We start from the raw sequence: 13,527 nt of genomic DNA, 5'->3' as shown, positions 1-13,527 counted from the left end.
TTTACATGCCCTCTGAAATGGGCCTAGCAAGCCACTCAGTTGTACCCAACCGCTACAAAGTCAATAAAAAGTATGAAACCGGACGGTACCACCCGTGCATCGAACCGAGACACCAAGAACGACAACGGCCAAACCAGCCCTGTCGACCCTGCAAAGTCCTCCTTACTAACATCTAGGTGCTTGTGCCAAAGTTGTGAGAGCTGACCCACAGACTAATCAAGCAACAGCCTGACATAGTCATACTCACGGAATCATACCTTACAGACAATGTCCCAGACACTGCAATCACTATCCCTGGGTATTGTTCCTGTCCCACTGGCAGGACAGACCCAGCAGAGTGTGGTGGGCACAGTGGTATACAGTATGGAGGAGTCCTCAACATCGATACCGGACCCCATGAAGTCTCATGACATCAAGTCAAACATGGGCATAGGTAACCTCCTACTGATTACACCTACTGCCCTCCTCAGCTCATCCACCATGTTGAACATCCACTTGGAGGAAGCACCGAGGTGGCAAGGGCACAAAATGTACTCTGGGTGGGGACTTCAATGTCCATCACCAAGAGTGGCTCGGTAGCAACCACTACTGACCGAGCCCCAAAAGGATATAGCTGGCAGACTGGTCTGCGGCAGGTGGTAGGGGGAACCAACACAAGGGGAAAAAAACTAACCCTTTGCTCTGTCCTCACCAATCTGCTGCTGCAGATGCTTCTGTCCATTACTGTATTGGTAGGAGTGACCACCGCAAAGTCCTTGTGGAGACGAAGTCCTGCCTTCACATTGAGGATACCGATCGTGCTGAGTGTGCACTATCACCGTGCTGAATGGATAGATTTCGAACAGATCTAGCAATACAAAACTGGGCATCCATGAGGGCACTGTGGGCCATCAGCAGCAGCAGAATTGTACTCAACTACAATCTGTAACCTCATGGCCCGGCAATATCCCCCACTCTATTCATTACAATCAAGCCAGGAGACCAACCCTGTTCAATGAAGAGTGCAGGAGGGCATCCAGGAGAGCACCAGGCATACCTCAAAATAGAGATGTCAACCTGGTGAATCTACAACACAGGCTATCTGCATGCCAAACTGCATAAACAGCATGCGATAGAGAGAGCTAAGCGATCCCATACCAATGGATCAGATCTAAGCTCTGCAGTCCTGCCACAACCAGCCGTGAATGGTGGTGGACAATTAAGCAACTAACTGGAGCAGATGGTAAGTATGTACCTGTCAGGCAGGGAGGAAGTTGGCGAGCGAGGTTTACTAAAGAAGTTGAAGAGCTTGTCAAGAGGAAGAAGAAGGCTTATGTTAGGATGAGACGTGAAGGCTCAGTTAGGCACTTGAGAGTTACAAGCTAGCCAGGAAGGATCTAAAAAGAGATAAGAAGAGGACACGAGAAGTCATTGCGATAGGATCAAAGAAAACCCTAAGGCTTTCTATAGGTATATCAGGAATAAAAGAATGACTAGAGATAGGTTAGGGCCAATCAAGGATAGTAGTGGGAAGTTGTGAGTGGAATCGGAGGAGATAGGGGAAGTGTTAAATGATATTTTCGTCAGTATTTACAGTGGAGAAAGAAAAATGTTGTCGAGGAGAATACTGAGATACAGACTACTGGGCTAGATGGGATTGAGGTTCACAAGGAGGAGGTGTTAGCAATTTTGGAAAGTTGTGAAAATAGATAAGTCCCCTGGGCCAGATGGGATTTATCCTATGATTCTCTGGGAAGCCAGGGAGGAGATTGCAGAGCCTTTGTCCTTGATTTTTATGTCGTCATTGTCGACAGGAATAGTGCCTGAAGACTGGAGGATAGCAAATGTTGTCCCCTTGTTCAAGAAGGGGAGTAGAGACAGCCCTGGTAATTATAGACCTGTGAGCCTTACTTCGGTTGTGGGTAAAATGTTGGAAAAGGTTATAAGAGATAGGATTTATAATCATCTTGAAAAGAATAAGCTCATTTGCGATAGTCAGCACGGTTTTGTGAAAGGTAGGTCGTGCCTCACAAACCTTATTGAGTTTTTTGACAAGGTGACCAAACAGGTGGATGAGGGTAAAGCCGTGGATGTGGTCTATATGGATTTCAGTAAGGCGTTTGATAAAGTTCCCACGGTAGGCTATTGCCGAAAATACAGAAGTATGGGATTGAAGGTGAATTAGTGCTTTGGATCAGAAATTGGCTAGCTGAAAGAAGACAGAGGTGTGTGTTGATGGTAAATGTTCATCCTGGAGTATAGTTTCTAGTGGTGTACCGCAAGGATCTGTTTTGGGGCCACTGACTGTTTGTCATTTTAATAAATGACCTGGATGAGTGTGTAGAAGGGTGGGTTAGTAAATTTGCGGATGACACGAAGGTCGGTGGAGTTGTGGATAGTGCCGAAGGATGTTGTAGGTTACAGAGGGACATAGATAGGCTGCAGAGCTGGGCTGAGAGATGGCAAATGGAGTTTAATGCGGAAAAGTGTGAGGTGATTCACTTCGGAAGGAGCAACAGGATTGCAGAATACTGGGCTAATGGGAAAATTCTTGGTAGTGTAGATGAGCAGAGAGATCTTGGTGTCCAGGTACATAAATACCTGAAAGTTGCCACCCAGGTTAATAGAGCTGTTAAGAAGGCATATGGTGTGTTAGCTTTTATTAGTAGGGGGATCGTGTTTAGGAGCCACGAGGTCATGCTGCAGCTGTACAGAACTCTGGTGCGGCCGCACCTGGAGTATTGCGTGCAGTTCTGGTCACCGCATTATAGGAAGGATGTGGAAGCTTTGGAAAAGGTGCAGAGGAGATTTACTAGGATGTTGCCTGGTATGGAGGGAAGGTCTTACGAGGAAAGGCTGAGGGACTTGAGGTTGTTTTCGTTAGAGAGAAGGAGGAGAAGAGGTGACTTAATAGAGACATATAAGATAATCAGAGGGCTGGACAGGGTGGATAGTGAGAGCCTTTTTCCTCGGATGGTGATGGCAAACACGAGGGGACATAGCTTTAAGTTGAGGGGTGATAGATATAGGACAGATGTCAGAGGTAGTTTCTTTACACAGAGAGTAGTAGGGGCGTGGAATGCCCTGCCTGCAACAGTAGTAGACTCGCCAACTTTAAGGGCATTTAAGTGGTCATTGGATAGACATATGGATGAAAATGGCATAGTGTAGGTCAGATGGTTTCACAGGTCGGCGCAACATCGAGGGCCGAAGGGCCTGTACTGCGCTGTAATGTTCTATGTTCTATGTTCTATGGCTCCACAAATATCCCCAGCACATCAGTGCAAAAGATAAGGCTGAAGCATTTGCAACAATCTTCAGCCAGAAGTGCCGAGTTGGTGATCCATCTTGGCCTCCTCCTGATGTCCCCAGCATCACAGATGCCAGACTTCAGTCAATTCGATTCACTCCGCGTAATATCAAGCAACGACTGAAGGCACTGGATACTACAAAAGCTATGAACCCTGACAATATTTCGGCAATAGTACTGAAGGCCTGTGCTCCTAGCCAAGCTGTTCCAGTACAGCTACAACACTGGCATCTACCCTGCAATGTGGAAAATTGCCCAGGTCTGTCCTGTACACAAAAAGCAGGACAAATACAACCCGGCCAATTACCACCCCATCAGCCTACTCTCAATCATCAGTAAAGTGATGGAAGGTGTCATCAACAGTGCCATCAAGCGGCACTTGCTTCGCAATAACCTGCTCAGTGATGCTCAGTTTGGGTTCCACCAGGGCCACTCAGCTCCTGACCTCATTACAGCCTTGGTTCAAACATGGACAAAAGGGCTGAACTCACGGGGTGAGGTGAGAGTGACTGCCCTTGACATCAAGGCAGCAGTTGACCGAGTATGGCATCATGGGCGGCACAGTGGCGCAGTGGTTAGCACTGCAGCCTCACAGCTGCAGGGACCCGGGTTCGATTCTGGGTACTGCCTGTGTGGAGTTTGCAAGTTCTCCCTGTGTCTGCGTGGGTTTTCTCCGGGTGCTCCGGTTTCCTCCCACAAGCCAAAAGACTTGCAGGTTGGTCGGTAAATTGGCCATTATAAATTGTCACTAGTATAGGTAGGTGGTAGGGAAATATAGAGACAGGTGGGGATGTTTGGTAGGAATATGGGATTAGTGTAGGATTAGTATAAATGGGTTGTTGACGGTCGGCACAGACTCGGTGGGCCGAAGGGCCTGTTTCAGTGCTGTATCTCTAATCTAAAATCTAAAGGAGCCTAACAAAACTGAGGTCAATGGGAAGCTGGCTGGAGTCATACCTAACGCAAAGGAAGATGGTTGTGGTTGTTGTAGGTCAATCATCTCAGCTCCAGGACATCACTGCGGGAGTTCCTCAGGGTCGTGTCCTAGGCCCAAACATCTTCAGTTGCTTCATCAATGACCTTCCTTCAATCATAAGGTTAGAAGTGGGGATGTTCGCAGATGATTGCACAATGTTCAGCACCATTCGTGACTCCTCAGATACTGAAGCAGTCCGTGTAGAAATGCAGCAAGACCTGGACAATATCCAGGCTTGGGCTGATAAGTGGCAAGTAACATTTTCGCCACACAAGTGCCAGGCAATGACCATCTCCAACAAGAGAGAATCTAACCATTTCCCCTTGACATTCAACAGCATTACCATCGCTGAATCACCCACTATCAACGTTCTAGGGGCTACCATTGACCAGATACTGAACTGGGGTAGCCAAATAAATACTGTGGCTACAAGAGCAGGTCAGAGGCTAGGAATCCTGCAGCGAGTAAATCATCTCCTGACTCCCCAAAGCCTGTCCACCATCTACAAGGCACAAGTCAGGAGTGTGATGGAATACTCTCCACTTGCCTGGATGGGTGCAGCTCCAACAACACAAGAAGCTCAACATCATCCAGGACAAAGCAGCCCGCTTGATTGGCACCCCATCTACAAACATTCACTCCCTCCACCACCAAAGCACAGTGGCAGCAGTGTGTACCATCTACAAGATGCACTGCAGCAATGCACCAAGGCTCCTTAGACAGCACCTTCCAAACCCACGACCTCTACCAACTAGAAGGACAAGGGCAGCAAATACATTGGAACACCACCACCTGCAAGTTCCCCTCCAAGTCACACACCATCCTGATTTGGAACTATATCGCCATTCCTTCACTGTCGCTGGGTCAAAATCCTGGAACTCCCTTCCTAACAGCACTGTGGGTGTATCTACCCCAAATGGACTGCAGCGGTTCAAGAAGGCAGCTCACCACCACCTTCTCAAGGGCAATTAGGGATGGGCAATAAATGCTGGCCTGCCCACATCCCATGAATGAATTAAAAAAAAGTACTGGTCTCATCATTTAAGGAAGGATGTAAATGCATTGGAGGGGTTTATTCGACTAATACCTGGAATGGGAAGACCATCTTATGAGGAAAGTTTGGACAGGCTAAGCTTGTAACCGCTGGAATTTAGAAGAGTAAGAGGCAACTTGATTGAAACACACAAGATCCTGAGGGGTCTTGACAGGGTGGATGTGGAAAGGATGTTTCCCCTTGTGGGAGAATCTAGAACTAGAGGTCACTATTTAAAAATAAGGGGTCGCCCATTTAAGACAGAGATGAGGAGAAATTTTTTCTCTTAGAGGGTTATGAGTCTTTGGAATTCTCTTCCTCAAAGGGCGGCGGAAGCAGAGTCTGAATATTTTTAAGGCAGAGCTAGATAGATTCCTGATAAGCAAGAGGGTGGAAGGATATTTGGGGTAGGTGGAAATGTGGACTAATCAGTTCAGCCATGAACTTACCGAATGGCGGAGCAGGCTCGAAGGACCAAGTGGCCTACTCCTGCTCCTAATTCGTTTGCTCGGTTGCCACTTTTAGAGTCTATGATTGACCGTATCGGTAACTGGGAAAAAAATTTAAATACATGTCGAGACCTGTGGAGAAGTGGAACTAGAAAAGACAGTGTACTCCTCCTATCTCGGTCGTAACACAAGGGACAGATTATCTGTCACCGTGGACCCAAGGTAGCAGAACTTGCTAACCATTTCCAGAGGTGTTATTTAGTGTGATCAGGGGTGGAGATGCAATATCTTGCCCCATGACCACGGTTTTCCTGATGCTTATAGTCAAGGAGAACAAGTTACGGGCCTGGGAGAGACTGTAGTATAAGGATTTGAAAGGGTTAATGTCTGGGACTGTGTGAGTCATACTTCCCACTGTGATGTAAGCGATCACATGAGAGAGATTTGAGGAGGAGAAGCAGCATGGTATCAGAGAAGTTAGACATACTGAAGTGAAGCTGTATATAGTTCTTTGAGATGTAATAAACTAGTTATTGTTAAAGCTTACCCAAGACTCAGTAATCTCTTCTAGCTAGACTAACCAAACAAACATCAGACAGTCCATGAGTCTTTGTAGCTGAATTTCTGTGTGAGTGACTAGCACAGCATCATCAGTAGAGGAGTTTTCTGAACGTAATGTATTTTTGTCTTCACTTTCTGCCTTGATAGATTGTAGAGCCTGCCGTCTGACCTAGAGGTCAAGTAGACCCCTTCCATATCTGCAGGGAAGGCAAAAGTCAGGGGCATGGAGAACATGATGCCAAACATGTGGCCTATATTGGTTCTGCAATCACTCAGCAAAGGGAAGGTTGTGTTTTTAATGCCAGCTCAATATTTTGTGAAACGGAATGTCTCCTGACAACACAGAGCATGCGCAGAGCAATCGCCAACGTCATCAGTGCATCTGAACACGTGCCAGTATGAGTCCGCACATGCACGTCAACATCACCACCTAGTGACATCAGACATAATAATGTCCAAGTGTTGCCTCACCCCGGAGTGGCCATAATCGCCACCTCCACAGTGGGATGGAGTGGCGAGCAGTCAGGAGCGGGAGAGAATGGTAGGATGAAGCAGCGAGCAGTCAGGAGCGTTGGGATGAAGAGGTAAGCAGGCGGGAGCAGTGGGCTGAAGCGGGGAAGAGAAGTGGTGATCAAGAAAGGGAGCAGGGTACTGTTGGGTGGGGGGGGGGGGGAATGGAGGCTGCAATCACGGCCGTTGAGGGGTGATGGGGCTTGGGTTCAATTCGCTTCTGTGTGTTAAATTGAGCAGTGCCATTTTTATTACTGGCATCTGCCTGAGACGTCGCAGACAGTGATCTTTCAGTAGTTGAGGCTGCATTTGCGTATGTGCCAGTACTGCGCCACCTAGTGGTTGCATTCAGCAAACGCAGTCTTTATGAAACACTTTACACAGAATTACATGAAATGTGCAGTTTATGCTCCACATAAGCCTCCTCCCAACGCACTTCATCTTACCCTGGCAGCATATCCATTTCTTCATCCAATGAGACTGTGACAATGGTAAACATTCCCTCCTCATCCTTCTCGACCTGGCTACAACCTTTGACATGGTTGGCCACACCATCCTCCTCCAATGCCTTTCCATTGTCATCCAGCTGGGTGGGACTGCTCTCACCTGGTTCCATTCTTAACCATCTAATCGTAGCCAGAGAATCACCTACAATGGCTTCTCTTCCTGCTCCCTTACCTCTGGTGTCCTCCAAAGATCTGTCCTTTGCCCCCTCCCATTTTCCATCTACATGCTGCCCCTCGGCTACATCATCCAAAAGTATGGCGTTAGTTTTCACATGTATACTGACAACACCCAGCTCATGCTCACCACCACTCCCTTGACTCCTCCACTGCTTCTAAATTATCAGACTGCTTATCCAACATTATCGTGCTAGGCCCCCACCTGCCAAGAATGAGACACATCAATTTTGTCATGAACATTGATTTTTAACTGTTGTTGGAGCGAGGAAATGACTTGTTAAACAGATCAGCCGAGGCTGGAAAAAAAATGTACATACTAACAGACATCGAAGGTGAGGAAGTGCATTGCAGGGCGTGCTAAGGAGGATACAATCCACAAGGGCCAGGACTAGTTAGACCAGCTAGTCACATGACTAACTGGCTGTTCCAGGGTTTTCTTTTGAACTGGCCAGAGAGTTTGAACTCAGAAAAGGCTATTTGCTCCTGGACTGAGAGGATCTCTCCAGTCTGCTCCCGTCTCTTTCTCACAAGCCTCTGAATCCACTGAAGACACATGAACCCCAAGAGAGAAAAGTCTCCTACAGCGAACAAGGTTTAAGAAGAATACTGGGCCCCCAACAAAAAGCAAGATCTACCTACAATTAAGGACTCTACGGTGAGCTTGAAGAACCGTAACAAAAACTCTTCAGATATTACCTCAAACTTTTCCACTTTATTTTTCTTCTGCTCTTTTCTGTCTCTATTTGCATGTGTATATCACGTATGCATGCTAGCGTGGGCGTGTTATGTATCCGTAGGCGTTAACCGAAATAGAGTTTAACTTCATGTTTAACAAATTTCAACTTTTCTTCTTTAAACCTAAGAAAACCTGTTTGTGCCAGTTTCTTTGCCTTATAATTGGAAAGCAGTGAACAAGGATCCACCAAGGGGGAGCTAAAAACACAGTATGTTTAAAATTAAACCTTGTTACGGTAAGACCAGTTAAAGGCTGAGAGGGGCCCCTAGACACCTTTCTCACCTGGTTGTAACAGACATTCAGTACTGGACGAGCAGAAATTTCCTCCAATTAAATATTGGGACAACAGAAACCAATGTTAGAGATCACCAGTCTAAACACCGGTCCCAAGCTACAGACTCCATCCCTGTCCCTGGCAACAGTCTCAGATTAAACCAACCTGTTCACAACCTTGGTGATGCATCTGATCCCGAGATGAGCCTCCGACCTCATATTTGCACCATGAAGACTGCCTATTTCCACCTCTAGCATTGCCTGGCAACATCCTCTCTCAGCTCATCTGCTGCTGAAACCGTCATTCATGCCTTCATTACCTCTAGACTTGACAATTCCAACGCACTCCTGGTTGGTCTCCCACATTCTACACAGTAAACCAGAGGTCATCTAAAACTCTGCTGCCCTCGTCTTAACTCCGACCACTCCTATCACCAGGGATGATAGGTTCCCCTATCACCCCTGTGCTCACTGACATACATTGGTTCCTGGTCAAGCAACTTCTTGATTTTAAAATTCTCTTCCTCATTTTCACATCCCTCCATGGCCTCACCCCTCCCTATCTCTATAATCTCCTCCAGCCCCACAACCCTCCGAGAGGCGGTGACGTAGTGGTATTGTCACTGGACAGCAACCCAGAGACCCAGGGTATTGCTCTCAGAAATGGTGGAATCTGAACTCAATTAATAAAAAATAAAAAATCGGGAATTAAAAAGCTAGTCGAATGATGGCCAGGAAACCATTGTCAATTGTTGTAAAAACCATAATGTCATTTAGGGAAGGAAATCTGCTGTCCTTACATTCATGTCCATTCTGGACTGGCCTACATCTGACTCCAGACCCACAATGTGGTTGAATCTTAAATGTCCTCTGAAATGGTCCGGCAAACCACTCAATTGTATCTAACCGCTCCGAAGTCAATTAGAAATGAAACCAGTCAGACCACCTGGCATCGAACTAGACACCAGAAACGACAACAGAAAACCCAGCCCTGTTGACCCTGCAACATCCTCCTTACTAATATCTGGGGGATTGTGGTGGACAATTAAACAACTAACTGGAGGAGTTGGCTCCACAAATATCCCCATCCTCAATGATGGGGGAGCCCAGCACATCAGTGCGAAAGATAAGGCAGAAGCATTTTGCGTACAGGATGTACCTGGGCAATTTTCCACATTGCTGGGTAGATGCCAAAGTTATAGCTGTACTGGAACAGCTTGGCTAGGGGCACAGCAAGTTCTGGAGCACAGGTCTTCAGTACTATTGATGGAATGTTGTCAGGGCCCATAACCTTTGCAGTATCCAGTGCCTTCATTCGTTCCTTGATATCATGCAGAGTGAATCGAATTGGCTGAGGATTTGAAGATGATCCTCAAAGCATCTGCCATTTCCTCCCTGGCCTCCTTTAACAACCTGGGAAGCAATCCATCCGGCCCTGGCGATTTATCCACTTTCAAGGATGTCAGACCCTCTAGTACTTCCTCTCTCATTATGCTTATCGTATCTAATATTTCACACTTTTCCTCTTTAACTATAATATCGACATCAACACTCTCCTTTGTGAAGACACAGACAAAGAACTCATTAAGAACCCTGTCCACATCTTCTGCATCCACGCACGTTCCCTTGTACAACCCTGATAGGCCCTACCCTTTCCTTCGTTATCCTCTTGCTCTTAAAGTACTGACAAAACATCTTCGGGCTTTCCTTGATTTTACTTGCCAATAATTTTTCATGTCCTCGCTTTACTTTTCCAATTTCCTTTTTTACTTCACCCTGCACTTTCTATACTCCTCTAGGCTTTCAACAGTGCCATCAAGCAGCACTTGCTTCGCAATAACCTGCTCAGTGATGCTCAGTTTGGGTTCCACCAGGGCCACTCAGCTCCTAACCTCATTACAGCCTTGGCTCAAACATGGACAAAAGAGCTGAACTCAAGAGGTGTGGTGAGAGTGACTGCCCTCGACATCAAGGCAGCATTTGACCGAGTATGGCATTAAGGATCCCTAGCAAAACCGGAGACAATGGGAATCAAGGGGAAAACTCTCCGTTGGTTGGGGTATTACCTAGCGCAAAGCAGGATGGTTGTGGTTGTTGGAGGTCAATCATCTCAGCTCCAGGACATCACTGCGGGAGTTCCTCAGGGTAGTGTCCTAGGCCCAAACATCTTCAGCTGCTTAATCAATGACCTTCCTTCAATCATAAAGGTCAGAAGTAGGGATGTTCGCTGATGACTGCAATATGATCAGCACCATTCGCAACCCCTCAGATACTGAAGCAGTCCGTGTAGAAATACAGCAAGATCTGAACAATATCCAGGCTTGGGCTGATAAGTGGGAAGTAACATACGCGCCACACAAGTGCCAGGGCATGATCATCTCCAACAAAAGAGAATCTGACCATCTCCCCTTGACAATCAATGGCATTACGATCATTGAATCCCAAGCTAACAACATCCGGGGGTTACCATTGACAAGAAGCTGAAGTAGCCAAATAAATACAAGAGCAGGTCAGAGGCTAGGAATCCTGAGGCGAGTAACTCACCTCCTGACTCCCCAAAGCCTGTCCACCATCTACAAGGCACAAGTCAGGAGTGTGATGGAATACTCTCCACTTGCCTGGATGGGTGCAGCTCCAACAACACTCAGGAAGCTCGACACCATCCAGGACAAAGCAGCCTGCTTGACTGGCACCCCACCCACAAGCATTCACTCCCTCCACCACCAATGCACAGTAGCAGCAGTGTGTACCATCTACAAGATGCACTGCAGCAATGCACCAAGGCTCCTTGTCGGCACCTCCAAACCCACGACCTTTACCACCTAGAACGACAAGGGCAGCAGTCGCATGGGAACACCACCACCTGCAAGTTCCCCTCCAAGCCTCTCACCATCCTGACTGGGAACTATATCTCCATTCCTTCACTGTCGCTGGGTCAAAATCCTGGAACTCCCTTCCAGGTGGCACAGTGGTGCAGTGGTTATCACCGCAGCCTCACAGCTCCAGCGACCCGGGTTCAATTCCGGGTACTGCCTGTGTGGAGTTTGCAAGTTCTCCCTGCGTCTGCGTGGGTTTTCTCCGGGTGCTCCGGTTTCCTCCCACAGCCAAAAAGACTTGCAGGTTGATAGGTGAATTGGCCATTATAAATTGCCACTAGTTATAGGTAGGGGGTAGGGGAATATAGGGACAGGTGAGGATGTGATAGGAATATGGGATTAGTGTAGGATTAGTATAAATGGGTGGTTAATGGTCGGCACAGACTCAGTGGGCCGAAGGGCCTGTTTCAGTGCTGTATCTCTAAATCTAAATCTAAAATCCAACAGCACTGTGGGTGAACCTACCCCACATGGACTGCAGCAGTTCAAGAAGGCAGCTCACCACCACCTTCTCAAGGGCAATTAGGGATGAGTAATAAATGTTGGCCTAGCCAGCAACGCCCACATCCTAGGAATGAATTTAAAAAAAGGTATCGACACTCATCCAATTCTGACCTCTTGAGCATCCCTAATTTTAGTCCCTCCACTATTGGTGGCAGCGCCTTCAGTTGCCTAGGCCCTTAGCTCTGGAATACCCTCCCTACACCTCTCTACCTCACCTTCATCTTTAAGACACTTTTTAAAATCTACCTCTTTGATCAGGCTTTTGATCATCTGACCTAACATCTCCTTTATGTGGCTCAGTGTCATACTTTGTTTCATAATGCATCTGTGAAGCGCCTTGGGATATATTATGTTAAAGGTGCTATACGAATATAAATTGTTATTTCTTTCTCCCTTATATGTTTATCCAGCTTCCTCTTAATTGCATCTATGCTATTCACCTCAACTACTCCCTGTGGTAACAAATTCCACATTCTCACCACTCTCTGGGTAAAGAAGTTTCTCCTGAATTCCCTGTTGGATTTATTAGTGACTATCTTATATTTATGGTCCCTAGTTTTGGATTCTGCCACAAGAGGAAACATCTTCTTTACGTCTACTCTATCAAAGCCCTTCATAAATTTAATGATTGCGATCGGGTCACCCCTCAGTCTTCTCTTTGCTTAAGAAAAGAGCCACAGTCTGATCAATCTTTCCTGATAGCTATAACCTTTCAGTTGTTATCACCCTTGTAAATCTTTTTTGCCCCTTCTCCAGTACCTCTATATTTCTTTGATATGGAGACCATAACTGTTCACAATACTCCACGTTTGGTCTAACCAAGGTTCATAGGAAGTTTAACATAATTTCTTTGCTTTTCAATTCTATCCCTACAGGAAACTAATAACTATGTATTGAAATTCAACAATCAAATGCGCATTTGTTGTCTGATAACCTCAGAAATTCTTCTTGTAATCTTAGCAGATAAAACATTGTATGCCATGTCAGCAGAGGTGCTAGCTGACTGAAAATGTGCACGTTAACAGCTGTGATAAAATGACAGAGAAACATCAAATGAGCATAGTAAGCCTTCATCTGCTCAGATCAATTTCTACACTTCAAGAATTAAAGAAATATTATAAATTTTACCACAGTATGTAGATTTTTTGAATGCCTGCCAAGGAAACAAAACTCCTGAAGCTGCTACCTGTATTGTGCTACTGAAAAGCTGAAATATACATTCAACAACACACTGGCACCTCACATCACTTTTATACCATCAACTTCAAAGATACTTCAATTGAACAGGTCCAGTGTAATTGAATTTTTTGTAAAGCAAGTACATTTTTGGTAATGTATTAGGAAGTCCAAAGTCAATGTCGTCAGACCCTGCCATAAACTCTGTCCCCCAGCCACTAATTCCATCCTCCTCAACAGCCATTGTCCAACACTGAACCAGACTATTCATAACCCCAAAATGAGCTTCTGACCCATACCCACTGTATCACCAAGACTGCCTACTTCCAGCTCCATATCGCCCATCTCAACCTTTACCTCAGCTCACCTGCTGCTGAAACCTTTGTTAGCTCCATGGTTCTCTTAGCCAAATTCCAACCCTGCCCTGCAGTCCCCCACACCACCCCTCGCATCCACGCCCC

At 46.4% G+C, this 13,527-nt stretch overlaps 1 protein-coding gene across 1 annotated transcript in view; it reads right to left on the bottom strand.

Moving 5' to 3' along the window:
- The window catches only part of rmc1 (regulator of MON1-CCZ1), a 66,566-nt gene that overhangs the window by 35,656 nt on the left and 17,383 nt on the right, over positions 1 to 13,527 (bottom strand). The window contains exons 4-7 of the mRNA XM_068031029.1: positions 8,831 to 8,877; positions 7,497 to 7,562; positions 6,647 to 6,738; positions 5,748 to 5,848 (exon numbers count right to left, since the gene is read on the bottom strand). Coding sequence (XP_067887130.1) covers positions 5,748 to 5,848; positions 6,647 to 6,738; positions 7,497 to 7,562; positions 8,831 to 8,877 — 306 coding nt within the window. The remainder of the gene's footprint in view (positions 1 to 5,747; positions 5,849 to 6,646; positions 6,739 to 7,496; positions 7,563 to 8,830; positions 8,878 to 13,527) is intronic.

The sequence above is a fragment of the Heterodontus francisci genome, chromosome 5 (genome assembly GCF_036365525.1).
Source record: "Heterodontus francisci isolate sHetFra1 chromosome 5, sHetFra1.hap1, whole genome shotgun sequence".
NCBI lineage: Eukaryota > Metazoa > Chordata > Chondrichthyes > Heterodontiformes > Heterodontidae > Heterodontus > Heterodontus francisci.
The sequence above is the reverse complement of the archived record's forward strand: the minus strand, read 5'-3'. Positions and strand labels throughout refer to the sequence as shown.